We start from the raw sequence: 26,586 nt of genomic DNA on the forward strand, positions 1-26,586 counted from the left end.
TAGGGCCTCAACAGCGTTCTGACAGAGGACTAAGGTGTTCCACATACCAGCAGGTCTCCTGAGGGAAAAGAAGCTAGTTCCAGCTCACTTATCCCCTCCCTGCCTGTCTGGAGTGATACAGCAACAGCCCTTCTGCTAATTTCCTTCTCTCTTCTTGTAGCTTCAAGAATCTCTCATCTTAGTTAGCTGACAGTTGGTACACTCAGAAAAGCATCCAGGAATTCTTTATATTGTGCCCTTATTAACCATAACACTTCTAAGTTAAGCAACGTTAGACACATGGCAACTCTAAGTGTCCAGGTCTCAATTTCTAATTCCCAAATCTTCCCCTCCCCTGGCACTGTTTTTGCCCCACCCCAAGACAAGAGTTTCACTATGTAGCCCTGGTTGTCCTGGAACTATTGTAGATCAGGCTAACCTCAAACTCAGAGATCCGCCTGCCTCTGCCTTCAAAGTGCTGGGGTAGAAGGCATGCGGCACCATCCCTGGTATGCCCTGTCACTCCTTAATAAGATTTACGCTTTGTCAGTTTCAAGATTAGGGGCTGAGGCTAGGCAGGAGACAGTGCTGAGCTACATCTCCAGTCCTTCTAAGTGTGGGGTAGAAGGGCTTAGTAAGTTACCAGGCTGTCCTGAATTATAGATGATATCCTCCCAGCACAGGCACAGCACCTGACCAGGACTGGCTTCACCGAAACACAGAGTACCATACTGAGTAACGACCCCTGTGAATAAGCACCTCTAGGGATGCCCTTCATGCCATGCACTTGTTCTGGATAGATGCTATTTCTTTCCACTGCCTTTTAAAAAACAGGCTTTCATATAGGAGAACCACTATACAAATTAAACTTTACATTATAAACTTTAAGGAACTCTATCTTATCCAATTTAGTATTCAAGTGTACAGGGGTAGGGAGAGCAAATGACAATGCCTTTATTATCAAAGGTTACTAAGTTCCATAAAGCACACAAAGTAACCTATGTTCAACAAAAGGTTGGTACATGTATTGAAAAATATATAACAAATCTGTCTGTCTTAATATTTACATTCTATTTAAAAGTAGTTACTTTGCATATTTTTGCAATTTGATTTACAAAATATATATACCCACCCTATTCAAATCCTCAAGCATGAGCTTCCATTCCTAATCAAATGCGCAATCTATATTGTGAACCAAACGTATTATGGCAGCAACAACATGAACAAATTCAATTTGACCTGAACATGACTTAATTCGTGGCTACTAGGTAATTAGTTCCACTCAAATAATTCTTTACTGTGTGCCTGACAATTTGCATGTATCTGGGTTTGCTGTTATTATGAAGAGACTTGCATCTTCATGGCATCTGGTAAAAATATCACAACGCCTTCAGAGTCCTCTTGCAAGCTTTAAGACAGTGGAGGTTTTCAGTCTTTCTACAGACAGGGACTGTGACAAGTTACACGTCACACAAAGTCCAGAAAGAGTTTTCAGTATGCTTTGTCTTTGAGAAAACAACCTACATGATTGCATCAGCTAATCCTGAAAATCCAGGCGGTGTGCTCGCCAAAGGAGCAAGAACTCAGTCTCTGTCACAGCCAGCTCTTCACACGCGCACTAGAGAGCCCAGGCGTGGGGAGACTTGAGTCTACTCAGGCCTTCCTTCCACACAATCAAAGCAGCGCAACGTGACTTAACTAACAGAAGTTTTTAGGACAATCTTATAATCACTCAGAGGTGAAAAACCAAATGTTAAGTATCAACAACTCTGAGAACAGGGATAACAACTATTACCTCACTGACCAGGTCAATGCACTAGCAGAGAGCTAAGTCTGAAAAATTCAGATTCTCTGTGCCTCTAGAGAGAATCATGTCTAAAATTCTGTCTTTGGAGTTAATAATTTATGCTGGGGGAAAAAAGTCACCCATAAATAATTTCAGGAAAATAACACCATATCTAAATGTAAAAACAACTCAACGTGAGAAACAGTAGACTCTGGGAGAGTCCCTATCTAAAAGGAAACAAGTAAAACCCTCCATGTCACTACTGAGAAATTCAACCATAGCTCACAGCTTATTTCTGTCAATTACCCAATATATTTAACAACCTGCTGATGAAATGAAGTTAGGTACCAAAAATAATAATGTTATTTATAGAAAGTAGTTTTTCTTAAAATTTCCAGATTTAATTTTAACAATATTCCATCCTAGATTCCCTAACTTAAAACAAAAAACAAAACCAAACTTCAAAGTCAGAAAAGTAAATTGTGGAAGACACTGAGCATCTGTGAGCAGAGGGGGTAAGAAGGTAGCAGAAAGGGAGCCCTGGGAAGGAAAACAAGGGCTGGAGCAGCTGCTGCAACAGACACCTTTGCAGATCGCAACTATGCCAAAGCCTTAGAGATCCTGGCACAACACGCAAAGGGGGGGGGGGGGGGGCTGACTGCCGGGCTCTGTCATGGTGCAAATGGAGCTCAGGGCCTCTCCAAGGCAACTGCCACTGAGTGACACTCTCAGCCCTGCAGACTGAAAATGAATCTTCAGAAAGGTACTTTTTGAAAACCAATTTACATGCATATTCAATTAAACATAATTATAAATGTTAAGTTTTCAACTAAGATATATAAAAAACTAATAAAAATGAAAAATATAAGCAGCAGTATGAAAGGTAAGACCTAGTGACACTCAATTTTTTATTTTTAAAAAAGAGAAAACCAACCTTTGAATACACAGTACCTCCTCTTCTACTTCTAGGAAGTTTTAACAAGTTTTAAATATTGCAGTTCTCAAAAACAATAGGGTTTTTTAAAATATTTATTTATTTATTACGTATACAATATTCTGTCTGTGTGTATGCCTGCAGGCCAGAAGAGGGCACCAGACCTCTTTACAGATGGTTGTGAGCCACCATGTGGTTGCTGGGAATTGAACTCAGGACCTTTGGAAGAACAGGCAATGCTCTTAACCTCTGAGCCATCTCTCCAGCCAAAAAACAATAGGGTTTTTAAAAAAGATTCCATTACCAGAAATAACTTACTTACATGCAATTGTTGTATCACTAATCATTTCTATTACTGTCAATTTATCTTTAATGGAACAAACCAGTCACTAGGTATCTGCTTTAGAATCTCAAAAACTTACTAACCATTGCAGGTAACTAATGATATGTGTGTGTGTTTGCATATATTTAAAGTCAGAAGGAGAAACACTAAACCACCCTAGCTACTCCTATACACCTACTCCAAGTAACAAGGATCACTGCCCTTCTCCTGCTGGACTGCTGACCGCATACAAGTGCCATCCCTTTCTCCCGGGGCTTGAAAAATGCTCTTTCCCGCTGGCTACACAAATATTTACACATTATATGTTTTTAGCAGTAAACACTGACTTCTGAAGAAAACAACAAAATGCATCTTTATAAAATTTTCCCACAAAACTGAAAATAACTTTTCTCCATAAAAACTATAGCATTTGTCTTTATTCATAAGGGCACCAAGTTCATAACTGCAGAAACAAGGAGCTGCGTGGGTCACATGTGTTTAAAACGTTGGCGGGAGAGAAAGACAGACACAGCCTTTAAGTGTAAAATATAATGTTGCAGGTTAGTACTCAATGGTGGAAATTCAGGAAGGAGGGAATGAGCTCAGGGCACCTCATATAAATTTCTTGTAATCCTGGTTCTCTTTCAATAATGTTACAGCAAAATATTTGTTTTATTGAAGCCACAATTTTCCCTCACCTGAACAATGACCCAGATACACATCTTACATCTTTAATAATGTCAAACAATTAAATGCAAGTGAAAAAGAATTTTCAATGACTCCTAAATTCAAGGGAGTAATGTTAATCTGATTATTATTTATTAATAGTTGATGTTCCTATATTTTAGATATATATTCCTCGCTTCTTCACTTGGAACCAAAAGTGAACTAAAATTGTCTGGTTTCCACTCTTTCTGCCCATCTCGTTGAATCTGTGTTCTAGATCTGTACATACAGAGGTATTAAAAACACTGAGTCTGTGTTCTAGATCTGTACATACAGAGGTATATTAACACTGAGTCTGTGTTCTAGATCTGTACATACAGAGGTATATTAAAACACTGAGTCTGTGTTCTAGATCTGTACATACAGAGGTATATTAACACTGAGTCTGTGTTCTAGATCTGTACATACAGAGGTATATTAAAACACTGAATCTGTGTTCTAGATCTGTACATACAGAGGTATATTAACACTGAATCTGTGTTCTAGATCTGTACATACAGAGGTATATTAACACTGAGTCTGTGTTCTAGATCTGTACATACAGAGGTATATTAACACTGAGTCTGTGTTCTAGATCTGTACATACAGAGGTATATTAAAACACTGAATCTGTGTTCTAGATCTGTACATACAGAGGTATATTAACACTGAGTCTGTGTTCTAGATCTGTACATACAGAGGTATATTAAAACACTGAGTCTGTGTTCTAGATCTGTACATACAGAGGTATTAAAACACTGAATCCATGTTCTAGATCTGTACATACAGAAGTATATTAAAACACTGTCGTAAAGACAACTGGAGCTGGCACCTGACGCTACTGCACTCACTGCTAATGCCTGGCCTGGTGTATCGATTCCTTTGGTGAATAAACATCACAGGTCACTTCCCATGGGAGGATTTTAGTAAGAGGACTATGAACACAGAGCTCCCCGTGTTGCCCCACCCTACCCTGAAAAAAAAATCAAGCTATTTAGTTTTAGAGCAGCGACATACAACATGGGAACACCTAATTTAGAGCTATAATTCCATGTTAAAAGCAGTGGAAAACTAAGAATTTAAGGATTTTTTTGTCTTAAATAGGCCAACTAATAAAACTAACAATGATCACTGTGAGAACTTATGCACATCCAGTCGAGACAGAAGAAAATGATTACAATCTTTAACAAATGACCATTACTACCTAGCAGTATAAACAGGCTCCACAATTTGGTGGCTGGCCATAATTTTAATTTTTTTTTCAAGTTATTTCTACAGCAGACATATTTTTGAAGTCTACCCACCCCTGAGTTCAGCAGTTATCTTTTAGAGTGTAAAATTATATGCCCTTAATTAACAACATGTACAAAGCTACAAAATGTCATCTACACAGAGATTAAAAACAATTTTTAAAATATTCTTTCCCAATCATCAGCTGGATGATCTTAGGGGGTACATATGTCAGACCTTTCGGCCAACTGGCTTTAGTTTTTAAGCCCCAATCGATGAATAGATTCACTGCAGGATATTCGAAGAGTGCAACAGTAAGGCATTAGTAAAAATGACATTGTCATAGAAACAGAGCTTGCATATGTGAAAAGGTAATTTATAAAATACATTAATTGCTTCTTAAAAAGACCTAGTTGTAGCATCATTAACTTACATGGTACATGGTACTTAGAATGGAATCTTTCCAACAACCGTCTTATAGATTAGATATAGATAGATAGACAGGTACAGACAGACAGATAGAAAAACGTCATCTAGCAGTAAGCAAAATCTTTTCAACAAATAAAACAAATTCTTCCAAGAAAACCTGTATGGTTGTGTGAGACAAATATGCAAACATAGCATTTTATGGTGTTCTTTTGTCAAAATCTTAAAATAAAAATGTCCACACTCTTTTGTTAAAACATTAAGCCTCTGTCAAAAATGTATTTCTCATTTTAGGGTACAGGATTGAAGGACAAGATGATACAAGTAAAGAAAATTTACAAGAAAAAAACTTGACAAAAGTCTTTCAATTAAAGTATTGTAACATTCAAACAACTTAAAAATGTAACAAAAGAAACAAGATTACAAACAAAAATGTTTATGGATTTCCAAACATAAATAAATGAAATAGTGTTTAGGCAGTAGGGCTCATGCTGATGGCTAGCAGGAAGTAACAGAGTGTAATATACTTGGGGGGAAAAAAACAGGCCCAAATGATGGGTGGCAGTAATTTAAGCATCACTGCCAATTTTTTTACTTCCAAAATAAAGCCTTGGTTAAACCATTCACACCCTATATTATTCACACCTTCACTTCAGAGATTGAGGACTATATACAACAAATGAATTTATTTTCACCATAGGGATAACATATTGTACCTCTCTGCCAATGTTCCTTGAAAACTTTCCATGTCAAAACAATTTGACAGCAGATATAAACAATTAAATAAATACACAATGATCTTTCTTACGGTCCTTTAAAGATGCATGTTATTTCATGCTGTTAGCCTTAGGATCACAGTGCATAGAATCCAAATATAAAGAGTTGGGGTGACTTTCAATGTAATGTTGGATCCCTCACTTCCTTTCTAATCCCACGATAACCGATAAATTCATTTCATAGGCCCTATCATGCATTAATCACCAAGTGGCAGGAGTTAAGAAAATTCTTCCTGTTACAACGTCCATTGCCGGCAATGAACGTCCCCAGACCACCAAGGAAGTCACTGTTATTGCACAATACATGAGGACCTGGAACTTTTCCAAAAGCTTAAAAAAATAAAAATAAAAAATGGAATTATATTTGACATTTCCTGACACCTGCATTAATACTGTATGACTAATAAAGCATGTCAGTTGCCTGGACTGAGCCAGCGATCAACATGCGCCCAGAATGCACACGAGTAAAAATGCAGTAAAAGGAAGTAGTCTTCATTGCCTATAGGTCACTTCCAGTCAAAGGTTAAAGTTCAAAGACTGAATGATCAAAGTGCTCATTTTCTCAGTAGGACTATCTTCTGCTACGAGGATGATAACAGTGGCATCAACAAGTATCATCTTTAAAAAAAGAAGAAAAAAGATAATTAAAAAGTTAAGCATGTGTAAGTAATCTATAAGTTAATCTCATGTAGAAATAAAATCAAGTAGTAAGAACATGGCTGATCTGACTTGCCTCTCTCAATCGTTACAAATAAAAATGTGCGTTTAATTATATATATAGTGACAAACAAACCAACCTTTATTCTTTCAAGGAATGAGAGTTTGCAAGAACTTTAAAATATTTGATTAGTATATCAGTTTAATTTAAAACAAGATATTGCTATGCTAACGCAGTATGTATTTCAACACATCTTAAGAGTCTGTCTATAAGCAATACTAAAACAGTCATGCCATTTTACTCAAAATAACGCATCACGTGTTTGCAGTCTATGAGGCAACTCTTCAACAAGAAGATACAAGTTTCAAATCAATCAACAGGTATTCAATGCTGTTAATGTCCCTTCAGGAAACTAATTTTAAGAAGTATATATGCATGTGCAAGGTCATTTAAAACCCCAAAGAATGGTTCTGTAATCCCTTCCGGTGGCCTCAGCATAATAAACTTAGTACATAACTGTAGTGTCCATGACTTATTTTACAAAACTGTATCTGAGGAATTTGAGAAGGAGTTCCTTTCAGAAAGAGGCTGCCAGCTAGTGACACTCTAAGAGCTGTGAAAGAGAACTCAGAAAACACTGGCCAAATGTTTCCCAAATAATTCCATGTCAAGGCTGATGTAGTGAAAATAAAATTTCCACGGATAAACACCAAAAAGACCGTTATGTTAGGGGAATTTATGGATTGTATTCATGGTAAAATAAAGTAGATTTTCAAAATAAATCATGACTTGGTGATATAGGTCAGTGGCACAGTACTTTCCTAACCTTGGGCATAGTTTAATAATTTAAAAATAAAAAATAAGCAAGTATATAGCCCTAGGCCCAAATCCTAGCAACAACAATAGACAAAGAGCCCAAGAGATTTTGAGTATGCAGCCAGTCTGGGCTACATGGGGAGACTTTTTATCAAACCAGGACAAACTGGTTGGAGGGGCGGCTTGGAGGCTGAGTGCTCCTGTAGAGCACCACAGTTCCAGCCGCAGTACCCATGCTGGGCAGCTCACAACTCACGTTATTCGAGCCCTTTCTTACCTTTTAGAGCATAAACAACACACACACACACACACCAAAATATAACATTTTTTGAGACAGGGTTCATACAGCCCAAGCTGGTCTCAACTTTGCTGAGTAGCCAGGGCAGGTTTTGAAATCACCATCCTGCATCCAGATTCTAAGTGCTAAGACGAAAGACATGTGCTAGCTGGCATGACTACACTCTTCAATGAAAAAGAATACACTGAAGACAAAAAACAAATGAAGAATTTATATATCTTGTATGTTTCATATCAAAGTACCTATTTCTGTAGATTTGGAAGAACATATGTTCGTAATGAATGTAAACCAAACAGAAATATGAAGATGTTTCTCAGATAAACAATGTTTTAATTTTGTGTGTGTGCGTTTGGATTTTGGGTTGTTTTGTTTCTTAGTATTGGGGTGGGAGCTGTACTTTATGTGTGTATGTGTGCATGTTTGGGATTTGTGTGTGTGCATGTATATATGTATATTTTTTTTTGTTTTGTTTTGTTGGTGTGTATGAATGAGTGGGGTTTTTTAGACGGGTTCTTACTGAACTGTCCAGGAGAGCCTTAAGCTGACAATCTGCCCACAATGGCCCCTGAAGTAAATAAGATTATAGGAATGCCAGCTCAATAAATAAAGTATTTTATTGTGACAAACACCACAACTCATCAAACTTAAAACTCTAAGTCACAGTGTGGCCCTAAATTCTACCTAATATACCACAGCACTGAGACAAACTTTAGATTGATACAAACAACAATATATACAGTAAGAAAGTAAACTGAATCAAGCATGCTTTTTATTACAGTAGAAACAAGCTTGTATCTCTCAAGACATACCACATGTTTTAGATGGCAGCACAAATTTACCTTTATTAAAGGTTGTTTGTTCTGGAAGGTTCTCAACATAGTAGACTTCTGTAGAATGGGCTACTAAAATGATTATAAAATCCCCAAAGCTATTCTCTATATCCGAATTCCCATCTTATATCAAATATTAAAATAATTTAGGTCTGATATGGTTCTACCTGCCTTTGTGGAAATGAACTAAGTTCTTAAGCTGGAACTGAATGATCTTCTAATAGCAGGACTCACAGGGACTTAAAAGGTTCTAATTCCCCAATAAATACTTGTAATAGGGTCTGCAAATAAACTGGCATCAACATGGGGATGAGTCAAAACTAACTCTGCTTTCCCTAACTAAGAGGTGAAACCAAACAAGAAAACAAAATACCTTCAAGGAATATAGCACATAATTTTTAATTATATGCAAAGATTATTGACAAGGTCTTAAGACAGACATACACATGGGAACAAAGGCATAAAACTTATTTTGGGTCAAGACAAATATAAAAAAATATAGAAAGTTGTGAAAAACCATTAACAGTCTTTAACCTCACAACTAAAATACCTGTGGCCATATAATACCTTCACAAAAGAAAAATCTCATAATGATGATTTCAGTCTTCTTTGGAAGGAACTACCAAAGCCTCTACTAAAATCCCATTCTCCAATACAACACAAACTGTTGGCTCCAGAGGTCCATAGCTGACTTCACTGGCTGATGGAGACGTGAGAACCAGAGAAGGGCATCCCATCCATCCCACAAGGATGAAAGCCACTACACTGGAAACTCATCTCCCCGAACAGCACTAAGGACACAAGACTTGGAAAAAAAAAAACCACATCAACACAGGCAAATAATATGAAGTAAAAGGCTAACAGCAAAACAGAAAAAATATTTAAGTTTTATCTCCTAAGAGTTTAAGGAATTAGTTTTCCTTTGACAAACGGATTCAAGAGAGATCTTAGCAGGTAACTGAACTGTCACCATGAGGAGGACTAGGGGACTGTTAAACCATTCAAGTTCTAGATTCTGGGGTTTAGTTATTTTGTAACCTTAAAAGGTAAAACAAAGGCTGGAGAAATGATTTAGTGGTTAAAGAGCACTGGCTGCTCTTCCAGAGGTCCTGAATTCAAGTCCCAGCAAGCATATGGTGGCTCACAACCAACTATAGTAGGACCTGATGCCCTCTTCTGAAATAAAGGTGTACATGCAGATAGAGTACTCATCTACAGAAAATAAATTTTAAAAAGGTAAAACAAAATTTTTAAAAAAGTTTACAATTAGTGTAAATTTGTGATCTATGGACAAAGGCTATAAAATAGAAAAAAAAAGAGGATTTTATTTTTTTGAGGCATGGTCTCAAAGTATTCCAAATCAGCTTTGAACTGGAGATGTAGAAGATAAAGAACTGATCTGCCTCCACTTCCTGAAGGCTGGATGACATGTGTGTGCCACCACTCCCACATACGGAATACTGCGGACGGACCTCAGCGCTTCTCACATGCTAGGCAAGCATTCTACTAAAAGAGCTACAGCCCCAGCCCCAGAGAGCTGAACACTAATAATTAAGACTTTATGTTCCCCTCTCCTAGAATCTTCACAGTGCTACAAGGAATGCTTCAGCTGGACAGAAGCAGAATGAAGCCCAGTTCTAAAGAAAACATTCTTCACCTTCCTATATTAGACCCACCCATTTGTTAAGTATGCTATCTAAATACTATGCTGACACACTCATTGACTGTAAACCTAGGCCTCTGATGTGAACACTCAAGTGTAAGCTTACCCTAATGCCTGAGCACATCATTGTATGAGGACTTCAACAATGAACGCTCTGTACTCCCTTGTAGAAAACTACTGCCTATGGAAGATGAATATTTTCAATACTGATTCCAGTAAACAAATCCTATTATTAATGGATTCTGGTTGCCTACTTCGTTTTAATTCTTTTATAGTATTGTAGGATTTTTATAGCACAAATTATACTCTGTACCTTTGCCATGGATAATGGGGTCTGGTTGGCAGTAGACTCTGGAGGCTACTGGTGCTGTCATGAGCGTACAACAGCTGTGGCTGTGGCTGTCTGCACATATCTGCACAAATCAAGTCAGCTACCGTTCTGCTCAGAAACTCTCACCCCTACCTAAGGAACTATTGACAACTGATAGTTTCTACGGGAGAGACTCTGTCTTTTTAATAGTGTGGCCCCTGACAGGTCTAGCAAGCTCCAGAAGCTAACCTCACCATGAGAATGTGGGTATCCCAAACTGGACTCAATAGAGTACCTTAAAAGGCGTGGGGGAGGCATGAAGTTGGGAGGGGTAAGATGAAGAAATGGGGGTGAATCTGGGAGGAGTCAGGGGGAGGAGTGGGATGTGAATGTGATCAAAATGGTCTGAGAATTAGACAACACTAATGTCCTGACTAGTCTTCTGTCAACCTGACACAAGTTAGGGTCATTTGAGAAGCAGGGACCTCAACTGAGAAAATGCTCCCTGAGACTGGCTTATGGGGGTTTCTTTGATTAATGATTGATGAGGGAGGGCCCAGCCCATTGTGGGCTGGGTCACCACTGAGCAAGTGGTCCTGAGTGTAAAAGGAAGCAGGCTAAGTAAGCCATGAGGATCAAGTCAGTAAGCAGTGTCCCTCTGGCTTCTGCTTCAGTTCCTGCCTTGAGCGCCTCCCTTCATTTCCCTCGGTAGTGAACTGTGATCTATGTGTAAAGCTGTGTAAAGCCCTTTCCTCCCCAGGCTGCCTTTGGTCATGGTATTTTATCACAGCAATGAAACCCCAAGGCAGCTAAGAAGTAACAGGAGTCTGTAGGGCAAGGTAGTATGCCCTACAGTTGCAGCTAAGGCGAGGAGGGGAGATTTCGTGAGATCAGTAGTGCAAGATTTCGTGAGATCAGTAGTGCAAGATGAGCCCAAAAAACACACATGTCTCCATCTCAGAGATAAAGAGAAAAATAAAAGCCATCAGCAAGACTACGTATTTCTTGAACCAGATGTGGTGGCACAGACCTGTAATCCTAGCACTCAGGAGGCAAGAGGACGACCATGAGTTCACAGCCATCCTGGCCTTCACAGGGAATTCCAGGCCGCCAGGGTAAGACAGTGAGAAGAAAGGGAGGGTGGGAGGACGAGCGAGAGGCAAAGAGCAGAGCGTTGATGCATACTTCCTGAGAGCATGTCCGTGAAGAGCTTCTGGAATTGAACCTACTAAGTAGGCAGAAGATAAACTGACATCTGAAATTTCCAACAAAGTTAACGGGGTATGCTTGCTGAGAACAATGATCTCTTTGGTAAGACAGCACCAATTCAACTATAATACTAATTTAAGGTGTTTGTTTGTACTGCCTGGAACTGCACAAAGGGAAAGATACTATGGTGGTCCAACTGTTGAAAGGTTTTAGCATCTCATAAACGATGAAGAATTCAAACAAGATGCTCTGCAGCTTCCTAGTTGGCTGACACAACACCTGCTCCACTATCTCGACAGCAACACTGCCCCTTTCTTGAGTACATATGGAACTTACATACGCAGTAAATCTGTCCCAAAGGGGAGTGGTACATGAAGATTATACAGGCATTCAGGGTTCCTTCAGGGAAAGAATACATACTAAAAAATAAAAAGATCTGCTGTAAATCAACAAATCAAGGCTAAAGAGAATTACATGTAAGTGAGAACAATGGATCATTGGGGAGAAGCGCTTGTGCAAACCTGACCTCCATACACAGACGAATAACAATAAAGTGCTGTTGTGTTGTACACATGCATTCAGTGTATGCGACAGTATGTGAAGACCTGGACAAGCTCAAGACAACCCCATGGCTGACAAGGGGTCTCAAAGTCTCACCCTCCCTGCTGAGGAAACAGCAGATTTTAAAGAGATGTAGCCCCTGAAAAGCTACCTAAACTCTAGTATGGTGATTTCCAACATCATACTATGTGTGATCCTTTCACAGGGGTTGCCTAAGACCATCAGAAAACACAAATATTTACATTATGATTCATAACAGTAGCAAAACTAGTTATGAAGTAGCAATAAAATACTTTTATGGTGGGGGTCACCACAACACGAAGGTTCTGTGTTAAGGGTCTGAACACCACGGCTCTAGTGGGCAGCCCTCACTCTACACACCCAGCAGCACTATGTGGACACGGTGGACTGAAAATCGCAAAGAGGCAGAGAGAGCACAAGAAGCTGGGAGAAGAAAGTGAGGAGCAGGGGAATAGCTGGACGAAAGGGGTGGGAGTGGATTGAACAAAACACATTATGTGCATGTGTGACATCTTAAAAAACACCACAAAGGAAGGAGACACTTGCACTACCGTGCCGTGTGTCATCAGCAGTGTGGAGAGCTGCACCACCCCTTACGGCCTCAGCCTACGGCGTTCCATTCATGTCACTTGCTAGTTCAGAACTAAGTCTAAGAAGCCTTAAGTCTGTAACTCCGCGCTATGCTGTTGTCTGTCATTTACTCTCCCGAGGTAGGCTGGGCTCAGACTCAGAGTCGCACAGATGGCAGCTAGGGCTCCAACACTGAACTACATTCCCGGTCTATAATTCATTCTCAAATAATTTCATAAATCACCTTTGCTTTTAATGTTTTAAATGTTCATATAGATAAATGTTTCATTTCTTCATATTTTTTTTCTTCTTCTCTATTTTGAGACAGAATCTCATCCTACAGCCCAGGCTCTCCCCAAACACGGCACATCTTATAAACATGGGGGCTACGGGCATGTGCTGCCACACACGGCTCTAGAACGCCTTCTAAATGAAGAAGAATCCTCTCTCCTTACTTAATATTCCATGTTTTTATAAAGCATTTTTAAAATATTTAATCCACAGGAAATATTTTATCAAATAAAAATGTAAATTTCTTATGTAAAGCATTTACCCATTTTCTGAGATGACACCTCCTGATGTATGATGCATTTTTTAAATCTTACATATGAGGGCCTAAGTAATTACAATCCCACTTTAATCACCTGTTCTGACATTAACAGATTAATATCCGTCTACCTTTTATAGTTCTAAACTCATATTTCCTCTTCTTAACCATACACTTTCGTCTGTGTGCTGAGACAGATCTGAGCACTCAACATGAACTAGCCTGGAATTCCCTGTCTCCTGCTGCAGCCTCCTGAGTGTGGAAACTGCAGTCGTGTAGCACACAATGCACCTCACTCAATCACACAAACCTACAGTTTACTCTGTCTTTACGGGGACTATTTGTGTAGCTCAAGCTGCTTCCCATCTGTTACGTAGCCAAGGATGATCTTGAACTCCTGATTACAAGTATGAGCCACACTTGATTACACAATAAAATCTAATTTCTCACGAGTAACTCCTTCACAGTCCTTCCACCTTTGACACTGCTGCTCTGGGTTTGTGGTAACTATTTCCCTTCCTATTACATGGGCACTCATATCTCTGTGGCCCTCCTTTCATTGAGCATAGTGCCACTCCATAGACTCCACTCATCTTAGGCGACTTCTTGGAAGTTTTAAATTTATAGTTTAGGTGAAAACACAGAAGACTTCTGTGATAAGGAAAAAAGATAAGGAGAAAAGGTCAAATTCTCATTAAGTTTTGCCAAGCTTGATTTCTTTAGGATAATAAAATACAAAAAAAAAATTTTAAAAGCCAAACTAGAAAAATAATTACTTTTATGGATATAAGTATCACAAGGAGTGACCTTTATTCACCTGCTTTAAGATGTATAGAAGGGGATATAGCTCAGTGGTAGAACTATCTAGAAGGAATGAGACTAAGGGATCCAGTCCCATTAAAGGAAAAAGAAGTCCACTGGGGAATATAAGCATTTGCTTTTTTAACTTAAATTATATCCTTGGAAAAGCAATAAGACTAGTTTAGAAATAATGCCAGCAAGCCAGGCAGTGGCAGTATAAGCCCTTAATCCCAGCACCCGGGAGGCAGAGGCAGGCGGATCTCTGTGAGTTTGAGTCTAGCCTGGTCCTTGTCTACAGAGCTAGTTCCAGGGCAGTCAAGAATGTTACACAGAGAAACTAAGTCTGAGAGAGAGAGGGTGGGGGCAGGGGGGAATACCAGCAATTCTGTATTTTAAACCTATATACTGCAGGTAATAGTAGTGCATAGACCTTTAATCCCAACACAAGAGGTAAAGGCAAGAGGATCTCTGTAAGTTTGAGGCCAGCTTGGTCTACAGAGAGAGTTCCAAGAGAGACAGGACTACACAGAGAAATCCTATTTTGAAAAAACAAAAGAGAAAACAACAACAACAAAAACAAATAATCAAAAAACCCTACATATTGCTCCCTGAACAAGAATGACGTGGGAGAGTCTTCTGTTTTGTGTTGATTTCATTGGTTAAATAAAGAAACTGCCTTGGCCCTTTGATAGAACAGAAAATTAGGTAGGCGGAGTAAACAGAACAGAATGCTGGGAAGAAGGCAGTGAAGGCAGTCGCCATGATTCTCCCACCCGACACAGACACAGGTTAGGATCTTACCGATAAGCTACCACCTTGTGATGGTACACAGATTATTAAAAATGGGTTAATCAAGATGTGAGAGCTAGCTAGTAAGAGGCTAGAGCTAATGGGCCAAGCAGTGTTTAAATGAATACTGTTTCCATGTAAATATTTCGGGTATAAAGGTAGCCGTGCGGGCGGCCGGGCACCAGGAACGTAGCCCGCTGTGTCTCACTACACAAGAAAAACAGAAATTTAAAATTATCAAGAATATTTTTTTTCATAAAGCTAAAATAATGGGCTTCAAACTTCAAATATTTAAAGGATGGCTGTGTGGGGGTTAGAAAGAGAATGACTCCACAGTTCAGAGATTTGGTCTCCAGGGAGTGGTGCTACTTGAAAGGATTGGGTGTGGTCTGGTGGGAGGAAGTGTGTCACTGGGGGTGGTCTTTGGCTTGGAGAGTTCAAAAGCCCATGTGGAAGTCTAGAGTCATCCTCTCTGTGCCTACGAATCCGGATGTAGGCCTCAGCCGCGGCCTCCATTGTACCGTGATGATGGACTAAACGTCGGAAACTGTAAGCAGGTTTTCTCTGACAAAGCAGTCATGTCATGGGGACTTCACAGCAACAGAACACTGTCTAAGGCAGGCCTTCTCTAATAGAGCACTTAGAATGGACTGTAACTGCCTCCAAATATGAAAAGGAGCAGAACCGAGTGTACAAGGCATCAGAACTTCTACTTCATAGGAAGGGCTCCCCACAGCTTTAAGATAAAGATTAATATGACTTTAGTCCACCACAGTTGCATAAACCTTTATTCCAGCACTTGGGAGGCAAGTGGGGAGAGAGCTGCAAGTTCAAGATCAGCCTGGCCTACAGAGCTAGTTTCAGGACAGGCAGACTAATATAAACAAAATCATCTCAACCCTCAAAACTGCAACAAACAAAAAAACCGTAAGACACTACACTTTTGTACCAAAATGGTATTATTAGAATTATTAAAGTAATACTGATTTTACTTATTATATGATGGATATGATTTTGTTTTAAAAATTTAGTCTAGCCGGGTGGTGGTGGCGCACGCCTTTAATCCCAGTACTCGGGAGGCAGAGGCAGGTGGATCTCTGGGAGTTTGAGGCCAGCCTGGTCTACAAGAGATAGCTCCAGGACAGGCACCAAAGCTACAGAGAAACCCTGTTTCGAAAAACCAAAAAAAAAAAAAAAAATTTAGTCTAATATCCACATTTTCTCAGATTTTCTAAAATGTAGTGTTAAAAAATGTTAACTCAATTACATCCTGCACTATTCTCCCAAGTCTTACAAATATCTTTCAAATATAAAAATATCAAAAATTTGTCATTACAAATAAAAACTACTCACCATGATACCACCATTTTGTTTTCTTTGGATTCTTGTTACATGTTCGCACATAAAAGGAATTATCTGGCGGTCGTCTCTGAAACAGAGTTTAAATAGTAAACAGGTAAGTTTGGAAAGAAAATGACTAAGAGAATTGAGTTTAGCAAAATTATTACAGAACAGATGAAAAACAATGGAAATACTAAAAGCATTACTCAAGAATGTACGCCTCAATTGTTTTAATGAGGCTGGGTGGTAGGAGAGGTTAGTTCCAGTACATAACATCCGAATTTCTCGTACTTATCTCTCCATCAAGTCATTTAATGACATCTATGAACCAGCTAAACAAAAGCCGACCTCACTAAGGTTATCAAAGAACTACAGCATGCTCCAAGTATTCACATAGGCTTATTATTTTATTGCAATGTACTAAGGACAGAGAGACGAATCCACTTCAAACAACACCTAAGAGAAAAGATGTTTTAGTGCTTGTGTGTGCCAGTGGCCTTGTTCCTCATCTGCCCCGACTGGAACAATCTGGAAAACCTGGCAGCTCTGCAAGACACCTTGGCCAAGAGTGATGCTAACCACACTGGAGGAAGACTGGAGAGAGCCTAATTTTTTGTCAAGAGTTCAAATGTCATGTTTACACTAATGCTATATTGAGAGGTGGCTTCTAATAGTGTGGGAGTCTCACCCTTGCTTTTGGCTAACTTTTACGACTCTGATAAAAGTCTTTCTTTCCCTATTAAATATCTGTTTCGGTGTTTAGACTTAACTGCTTAGAGTAATGAAGATGAGAGATTAAGAGACTACCTCTTCTACTGATGCTGGTCAAAAGCTACATCATTTAAGAAACGTCCAGCCAGAAAGCAGTAGTGTGAGGGACAATCTAGACTGCTGGGGAAAAAGCAGCCCATCCACTTGACGCTTCTGACGCTCACGTACTCAACTGTCAGCTGATGCTTAGGACACATTCATGAATTCATATAAACGGTGATTTCAACCAACAAGAACAAAAAGACTAGTTGGGTACAATTTGTTAAATACTCCAAGACTACCCTGATACAATCTGAGAAAATTTCTTTAAAATTTAGGATTACAAAATTAAGTTACTTAATTCCTTTTTTTGTCACCTAGTACTTCATAGGATAAAACCAGCAAGTAGCTAATAAATGTTTAATTTTATCAAAACTCACAGAAATTCTGACTCTTAAATAATCATGGTTAAACCTACCAAACAATTCTACTAAAAAGAGTTTATCAAAAATGTAAATTAAATGATTAGTTTTATCCTAAAGTATACAAAAAATACAAGCAGGAAACCAGAGGGTGAGCAGAACCATGATGGTTAGAAAAGGATGAGAGGCACCCAGAGCAACAGTCAGTCTCTGGCCTGTGGTGTAAGCATCCCTGTAGATGCACACAACAGCTAGTGATCATCAGGCCATGCAAGAGCAATGGGCAGAGAATCACCAGTGACCATCTCAATGGCAGTGCACATCAAACCCACTCATCACGCCGCTGGGAAGCATCAAGGAACACCGGAGTCGCTGTAAGAACAACCTGCTCTGTCTCCCAGATGGAAAGCTTAGAGTGTGTGTATTCGTGTGTGTGCGTGTGCTGGGGTGGAGGAGGAAAGATACTGAAGCAATAAACAAGAAGACTCATTTCTAACAACTGTTGATTAAATAAAGCTTGATTACAACCTGAAAATGCAGAAGAAACGGAAGTGAAAGCGATCCTAAGGAGGTTGGAGAGATGGCTCAGCAGTTAAGAGTACTGGCTGCTCAGTTCTTCCAGAGGACCCTGGTTCAATTCATAGCACTCACATGGTGCCTCACAATCATCTCTAACTCCAATTCCAGGGAATTCAATGCCCTCTTCTGGCCTCCAACGGGTACTAGACACACTCATGGTGTTCAGACATACATGTAGGTAAAACACACATACATATTAAAAAAGTATTTTTTTTTTTTGGTTTTGTTTTTCGAGATAGGGTTTCTCTGTGTAGTTTGAAGTCTATCCTGGAACTCACTCTGTAAACCAGATTGGTCTTGAACTCAGAGATCCGCCTGCCTCTGCTTCCAGAGTGCTGGGATTAAAGGCCTGTGCCACCACAGCCTGGCTAAAAATAATAAAAATAATTTTAAAAATGTTTTTAAGATGCATATATCATACTTCATCTAAAATAGGTTTCTTTGCACATTTTAGTGTTTTTGAATGAGGACAGGTCTTTTAATTAATAACAAACGTCATAATTTAATGATAGGATTTTTTTATATTGTACATAAGAACTGGATAAAGGGCTCTTCATCTTACAATTGAAAGGAAAAAAGCAAACACAATTTGGTTTATTATTCCCTGTACTTTTTAAAGTAACAACAACTAAAAAATTCAAAACTGAAACAAAACCAAAAAAACTCTTGTTTTTTAAAAAAAGAACACCAGGAAAATTCTTTAAAAAATATCTTATTATGTGTGCTATAGACACATGTGTGTACTACACTCTAAGTGGTGATCACAAAAAAACTCTCTGTTCTTGATTTCCAATGTAGGCTCCAAGGATCAACTGTCAGGCTTATATCGTGAGCACACTTAGCTGCCGAACCATCTCAATGCAACAGTAACTCCGGTGTTCCCGATTCTAAACAACCTACTGTTCAAAAACAAGTTACTATCCTAAAGAGTCTCTAAAGTCTAATTAATAAAAAAAAAAAAAAAAAAAAAAAAAGCAGTGGATCTAATCTGGAGAACAGAGAAGCAATCTGCTAAAGACACATGCACCCCCTCAGAGCTCCCTATTTTAAGGGCATCTGAATTACTACACATCATTTTTCATCTGGTCTTTCCCTCCACTTCCATTAGAGACAGCACCTGTGTGTAAATACAGGAGAACAAAAGTGAAGATTTCAAAATTTCCACTGGTAAATGACATCCTTCCATTAATTTCACCAGTGAGAGAGGAAAGCTCTGGATTGGGGAAACTCTGAGAAGTGCTGCTGTGGATAGGAGCTGGCAAAGGGGGCTAAGAAGCCAGGGGGTGTTCGTTTCTAACTTTTCCACTGTGAAATCTAGAAACAGAAATGTACTGTTCACTTTTACTGTGACTGTTCATGGAAATAAAATTCAGATTAAAACCTCATGCACAAATGTCCTGTTCAAAATGATTAAATGACAGCTATGGTCTAGTTACTGCCCATAGTGCCAGCATGCTGTACACTCAATAAACTAGACTTTAGAAATACAGATAGAACACTGAGCTTGACTTCTAGTCTATTAGAATCAACGATAACAAGATAGTTTCCAATTTATTACTAAAAATGTCATTCGCTGTAATTTAGAACCAAAAAACGTTGAATCCTCCTTCAACCACAAATAACTATATACTGAAACTGTAAGCCTACCTATGCTGAGAGAGGAGACATTACCTGGAGTAATTGGAAAATCCTACCTTTTCTTTGCAGCTGGAAAGCATGCTAATAATGCTAAGACAGACTGACTGGACTGAGAGCGCTGGGGACCAGTCTTCTGTTAGAATGGATAAACAGATATGACCATTGCTATACACATGAGGATGGACAGGAATATTCTCACCAGTAAACATGACCTAAGAAGAAATAAAATTCCATTAACGCTCAATACTTTCTACTATTAAAAACTAAAATATTCTGCACATTTAACAAGTAATAATTTTTAAGACATAAAATAAAAACAAATAGATGTCAGTAGCAAATGTCCACTCATCACCAACAATTCAGTAACAACCTCACTGCATAGATGACCATACAGCAATACAAAACCCTAAACTATTTTCTAAATTCACTGAAATTTTCTAAATTTGCATTTTTTTTCACTAGGAAAGGTAAACTACATTCAATAGAATGTTGTTTTTTCAGATTCTACTCATTATGCACACCTGGAATCCCAGCACTTGGGAGGTAGAGGCAGGTGGATCCTGGTGAATGGGAGGCAGCGTGAACCTCCACACAGTAGTTCCAGGCTAGCCAGGGCTACACGCTGAAAGCATGTTTGAACACAAAATACAACAAAACAAACCCAAATGCACTAAAATTCCAAAAGTATTCAATGTTAAAACTGCAATAGAAACCAAACAAAGCCAAAGGCCCGATTAGGATAAAAGATAAATGAAGTTGAGTCCTAATTGCTGCTGGCCTCCGCTCTGCCTTTACTCACTGAAGCTGTTCCTTTATCTTGCCTTGGCACAACTGCAAACGCCTTCCTCTGCCCTAACACTTCAAGTAAACCACCTGAGCACCCAAACAGGAGAGAGAACAAATCCACATACCCTGCATATTCTAACACAATTCAAAGGCAGGAGATGGATTTAAGATCAATTATGTAGGTGTTCCTCTTTATCTTGCAGTGCTGCGCAAAGAACGCAGGTCCTTGTGCGTGCCCCACAACCGCGCCACTCCAAGCTACAGCTCTAAGAGGAATTATTTGCTTTTATATAAAACTCAAATTAAGTTAACTCACCAATCTTCAAGTACATTTTACAAGGTGCCGTATTAATTCTGTAGTTTAGCAGTCATTTCTTAATTGGTGATCTTACCATAATAAGAAAAACATTAGTATCACTAGGATGAAGACCTGGTTTGAATTCACGACCAGGCTGGGTGTGGCAGCACACCACTGCAGGAGCAACTTCTAGCCTGACATAAGGAATTCTACTCGAGCCTAGAGGCCCACGGCCGGCCTTGGGAATGGTATAAACTTTCTCTCCAACGAACAGCAACAACCACCGTTAGGACAAACTCAGAGACGCCACTCAAGATCCGTGAGTTCCCACTCATCCACAGCCTCCGCACAGACTTTACAGAATCGCTCAGCCTGTGCAGCAAAAGGAGGAGGAGGAGAAATCAAACTTTAAATTCTGACAGAAACCGATGAAACATTTGTTGCTCTGCATGTATCTGGGAGTGGGGAGTGGTTTCTCCTTAAATGAAGAAGACGGCCAATGAAATCAGTTTGGCTAGAGTGAAGTTATACCCACATTTAATACAGAATAGATATTGTGAAACTAAAGTCAGTTAAGGTTTTGGTAGATATCTTAAATATCTAGCCACAAATCTGACTTTATTAAGATTCTTACAGGTCGGGCAGTGGTGGTGCACTCAGGAGGCAAGATAGGTGGATCTGGATCTATGTGAGTTCAAGGCCAGTCTGGTATTTAGAGCTAGTTCCAGGGCAGCCAGGACTACACAGAGAACCCCTGTCTCTAAATGCCAAAAACGAAATAAAAGATTCTTAGAAATATGCACATTAACAAGCTGACTGTCCAAACGAGTAGGCCTCAGACTGTTAAGCTGAGTTTAACATGATAAATCTCTCCAAACTTTCAGCAAGTGCTTTCCTTAGCCTTTAAGACCTGGCCGCCCACCTCTACTCTCTCATAATGAGAGAAATCAATTATTTGTCCTCCATACTTGCAGAAGGTTCATTCTTTACCTTTAAGGCTGCTCTGAGAAATGGCATTTGTGCAGCTCATGTCACTGCTCTTGTCCTGCTCTGAGCAGTCTTGAATGTGACACTTTCTGTGTCCACCCACAACTGCTTTTAGAAGTATGAGCCACAGCTTACGTCAACATATTTATTTGTAGATTTGCTACATGTCTAGAACAGGAATTTATAAATGTCACAGAATATAGATCTGTCCTGATGGTTCATTTATCCTAAAGAGTCATTTGACCAGCAGAGTGTTTTCACTGAGAATTTATTCCCTGGTCACAGTTATTTTTAAAGCATATTCTACCCACCCCCAATAAGGTCTATTTGTTAAGACGTCTATGAGAATAGTGACAGTGTCACACAACACACAGACACAAAAGTTAAGTTGTTACCACGACTGTTAGAAAACACGCGACAGCCAGACAGATACAAAGGTCATCAGGACACTGCCTAGGCACTCACAGAGCACGCGGAAGGCAGTATCCTCCTTGGAGAGAAATCGTTACCAATGTCGATGAGCCGGGAACTAACAAGAAACCCAGGCATAAGATAGAGTGGTAAACAGCAAGCAATGGCACTTACAAAAAGTAGCAGACAGTCTACAAGCAGAACAGAGGACAAAATTTAACAGCTCTAACACCAGCGGCCAAAACAAAAACCAAGTCAAGTCCCCCGCTGGGCACTCAGGAGGCTGAGGCTGAGTGGGATGCTGGGTGGGCAGTCAACTAGCACCACTAAGAGGGCGCTGTCCTCAGAGCCCGTCTTAAGACGCCAACCAAGACAAAACCAACCAATCTCAATTACTAACGTATTCCATGACAGCAAATGCAGCCAGTGTGAACCTGAGGCAATCAGACACAGGATAACTACTTGCACATATTAAGCAGCCATTACAGCCTAGACACTTTAGAAGCTTGTCTAAGCAGGAAAAGGATGCTTGAATTCCTGAAACAAAACATTTTTTACAACAGTTTGTTGATGCTAAGGCATTACCAGTCTTTTCCATTTCCACAGAGTTTCATTATCATCTCTGTCACTATGGCTCTCCGCCCATTGGGAAGAGTAACCAGGGCTAACTTTAAGCACGTACCATTTTCCATCTTGTTTAATATCCTGTATGAGTCAAAGGAGAAAAACTGACATTTCTGCTGTTTTACTTCAAGTGAGCAGGTTCTGAACTCAAAATGTTGTTAATTCTGGAGTTTTTTTTTTTTAAAAAAAAGTGGTGCAGTTCCATGTAGCTTATAAAACTATCTAGGACTGATACAGCCAGACCACTGAATACAAGTGATTTCAAACTACAACTCAATTTACTTGGTCTCAGGTCAAAATTAGTTATACAATCACATTGTTAAAAGTTAACTGAGGGCCGGGTGGTGGTGGCAAACGCCTTTAACCCCAGCAGTTGGGAGGCAGAGGCAGGCAGATCTCTGTGAGTTCGAGACCAGCCTGACCTATGAGAGCTAGTTTCAGGACAGGCTCCAAAGCTACAGAGAAACCCTGTCTCGAAAAACCAACCAAACAAACAAACAAACACCTTGACTGGAAACTAGCCACGTTCCTTGCTGCAGAATTTCAGAGGGAAGTAAAAGTACAACTCTAGGACTTGAATCAGAACTTAAGAGTCCCAAAGCTGCATAAGAAGCCATCCTCAAACAACTACATTTTTACTCACCTCCTTACTACTGCAACTCATTTCCAAAAGTAGAAGAGCTAAGATATAACAACTGCAGGACAATGTTGAAAGTATACATACCTAGTCCATATCCAGTCTAAAAATTTAACCAAACCAATATTGGAATAACTTGAGTATCATGAAAGTAGTATCTATTAAAATACAACCCAAAAGACATCAGAGTAATGGAAGCCTACCCAGACTATGAAGAACCACAACTAAGTTAGGAGAGGAGAGGAGGGACAAGGCATCTCCTACTGCCTAGGCTGTCAACCCTGCCCCGCCCCCAGGGGCTTAAGCATTTCTCCTACAGCATCTTCAAAAGTACCTGGGGCTATAGGCATGAGCTACTCAAGCCTGACCCACTACTCAAATTTGATATATTCTAACAATAGTTCAATCTGATAGCTGTCAATATCTACAATAATATAGTATAAAACAACAATTACTCTAGGCATTTAACTATATATTCCAGTATGTTTATGCAGTTTACAATAGTCTAGGCATTATTACTAAGAAGAAAACAAGGAATGGAGTTCAGGTAACTTTCATAAGCAAAATGCAAGAATTTCTCAACATCAAGCCTAATAATGAAAGACCTTACGATACCTATTTACAAAGATACAGTACATGTTTCATGAGCAGTCTGGAGACAGAAAGTTACCTAATATGCATCAAGCTGGGTCCAAACTGTAAACATACAATGGACACAACAAAATAGGATACACACAGGTAGGAGTGCAAGTCAGTGGTCGTTCACCGGGAATGCACGAGCCCTAGGTTAGCAATCAATTTCTAGCATAGGGATGGAGAGGAGGCAGCCAGAAAGACAACGAAACACCAGGCTAGAATTATAAGACAAAGTCCGCCATATAGGTACCAAGGCTTCCTGTGAGGACAACATGAGGCAAGGTTTTCTCTTGTGATCGTCAGAGACAGGCTGGGGGCCCACCCCTGCAATCCAGTACTCGGGATGTGAACACAGGAAGAGCAGATGTTTCAGATCATCCCTTACTACAGAGCAAGTTTAAGGCCAGCCCAGCACACATGACAGCATGTCTCAACAATAAATAAGTAAATAAAAGTTAAAAGTGTAATAAAAGCTACAGATAACATACAATTCATACTAACTGACAAAAGAGGCTAGGGAGCTCATCTACCTATAGGTATATTATGCAGGCAGATTAGGCTGTCTTTAGGAATGAGGGGGGAAAGGTTGAAAACTTGAGAGAAAGAATGGAGGGGTGCATGGAGAGACAGAGAGAAAAAAGGAGGGGACATGTGATATAATTTCAAACAAATTACTGAAAATGACTAGGGATTGAAGTTTTTGAATTTTCGATGCAGACTTCTCCTTCTAGCACACAAGCCCAGATCATTAGCATCTATAGGAATAATTTTCCTACTTGATCATCATACCATGTAGCTTTAAATGTACTTAAAGACAAAGTTTTTTTAATTTCATCGTTATTTTGTACGGCTTTAGAATCGAAGGGATAGTGACCTTCCTTGAAAGAAATCATTGTCCTTATTATTTCTAGAGAAATTACGTGCTAAAACAACTTTTCAGCAAAAATCAAATTGGAAAAGTTAAAGTCAGTATACTGAAACATTGACAAAGTCCTGTAAGTAGCTCATGTTTCTTTGAAATAGAATTCTCTGACATAGGGCTATACAGGAAGTGGGTATCAGAAGAATCAAAGAAGAGGCAGGATGAAAAGTACCGAGGAGTTAGAGCACTAAGCTTTGGAAACTTTAGAATTTCCAGAGTCTGACCACATCTCCTAAAGCAGAGGAAGTAACACCCAGTTCCTCCATCCCAAAGAGCCTACTTTAATCAGACCCTAGACCCTCCACTCACACCTGCGGCCCTTCGGTGTCTCTCAACACAGACACACGGGAGCGTATGATGCCAGGCCTAAAAGGCCAAGCCGTTCGTGCCCTGCTCTGTACTTTCCCCTAAGTTCTCTCAAGACCAGTCCTACCATTCAAGAAGGTTCTTCTCTGCCTCTCTGGTCTACTCTACACCAGCTACTGCCTCCCATTTTGTTTCAAAGCAATTCACTGCCCTCCGTGGAGTTTTGATGCCTTTATTCAAACACCTATCAATCTAGCAGCCCCTCCTGTCTGCTGATCTACCCTCTAAACCAGGTGCAAACTGTGTTCTCCACACCCTCCACGAGGAGCTGCTGCTGCAGGTCAGTACCACCGCTGGCCTGACGCACTCAACAGTCTCTCTGGTCTCCCATTTGCCACCTGTTGCACTGCCTTCTAATTTTAGCTATGACTCCAGAACCCTACTCAAAACCTCCCATCTCAGAGCAAAAGTCTGAGTTCTCACAATGGGCTACAACATAAAGGTTCTCTCCTGTCCACATCCTCACAAGTATCTGTTATTTGTTTCCTTTTTTTTTTTTTTTTTTTAAAAAAGATTTATTTATTAATTATGTATACAGCATTTTCCCTACATATATGGTGCAGACCAGTAGAGGGCACCAGATCTCATTACAGATGGTTGTGAGCCACCATGTGGTTGCTGGGAATCGAACTCAGGACCTCCGGAAGAGCAGGCAATGCTCCCAACCTCTGAGCCATCTCTCCAGCCCTGTTATTTGTTTCCTTGACGAACGACAACTGACTGGGTGAGATGGAATCTCAATGTAGTTCTGATTTGCATTTCTCTAAGGGTTGGAAGAATTGATCACTTTTTCCAATCTTTACTGGTCATTTGTATTTCATCTGATTGAACGCTCTAACTTCTTAGTGTATAACTTGAGTTCTTCCTATATCTCTATTATATTCTGCCAAAGGTACAGTGTACAAGCATCTTCTCCCAGTCTGGTGAGCTGTCTCTTCATGAACTGTGTGCTCTGCTG

The 26,586-nt window shown here is 39.7% G+C and overlaps 1 protein-coding gene across 1 annotated transcript in view; it reads right to left on the bottom strand.

Annotated features, from left to right (window-relative positions):
- Positions 1–4,689: 4,689 nt before the first annotated feature.
- Ube2w (ubiquitin conjugating enzyme E2 W) overlaps positions 4,690–26,586 on the bottom strand; it is a 49,266-nt gene continuing 27,369 nt past the window's right edge. The window contains exons 4-6 of the mRNA XM_057790594.1: positions 20,018–20,173; positions 16,585–16,660; positions 4,690–6,776 (exon numbers count right to left, since the gene is read on the bottom strand). Of these exons, the coding sequence (XP_057646577.1) occupies positions 6,763–6,776; positions 16,585–16,660; positions 20,018–20,173 (246 nt within the window). The 3' untranslated portion in view covers positions 4,690–6,762. The remainder of the gene's footprint in view (positions 6,777–16,584; positions 16,661–20,017; positions 20,174–26,586) is intronic.

The sequence above is a fragment of the Chionomys nivalis genome, chromosome 16 (genome assembly GCF_950005125.1).
Source record: "Chionomys nivalis chromosome 16, mChiNiv1.1, whole genome shotgun sequence".
NCBI classification, from domain to species: Eukaryota; Metazoa; Chordata; class Mammalia; order Rodentia; family Cricetidae; genus Chionomys; species Chionomys nivalis.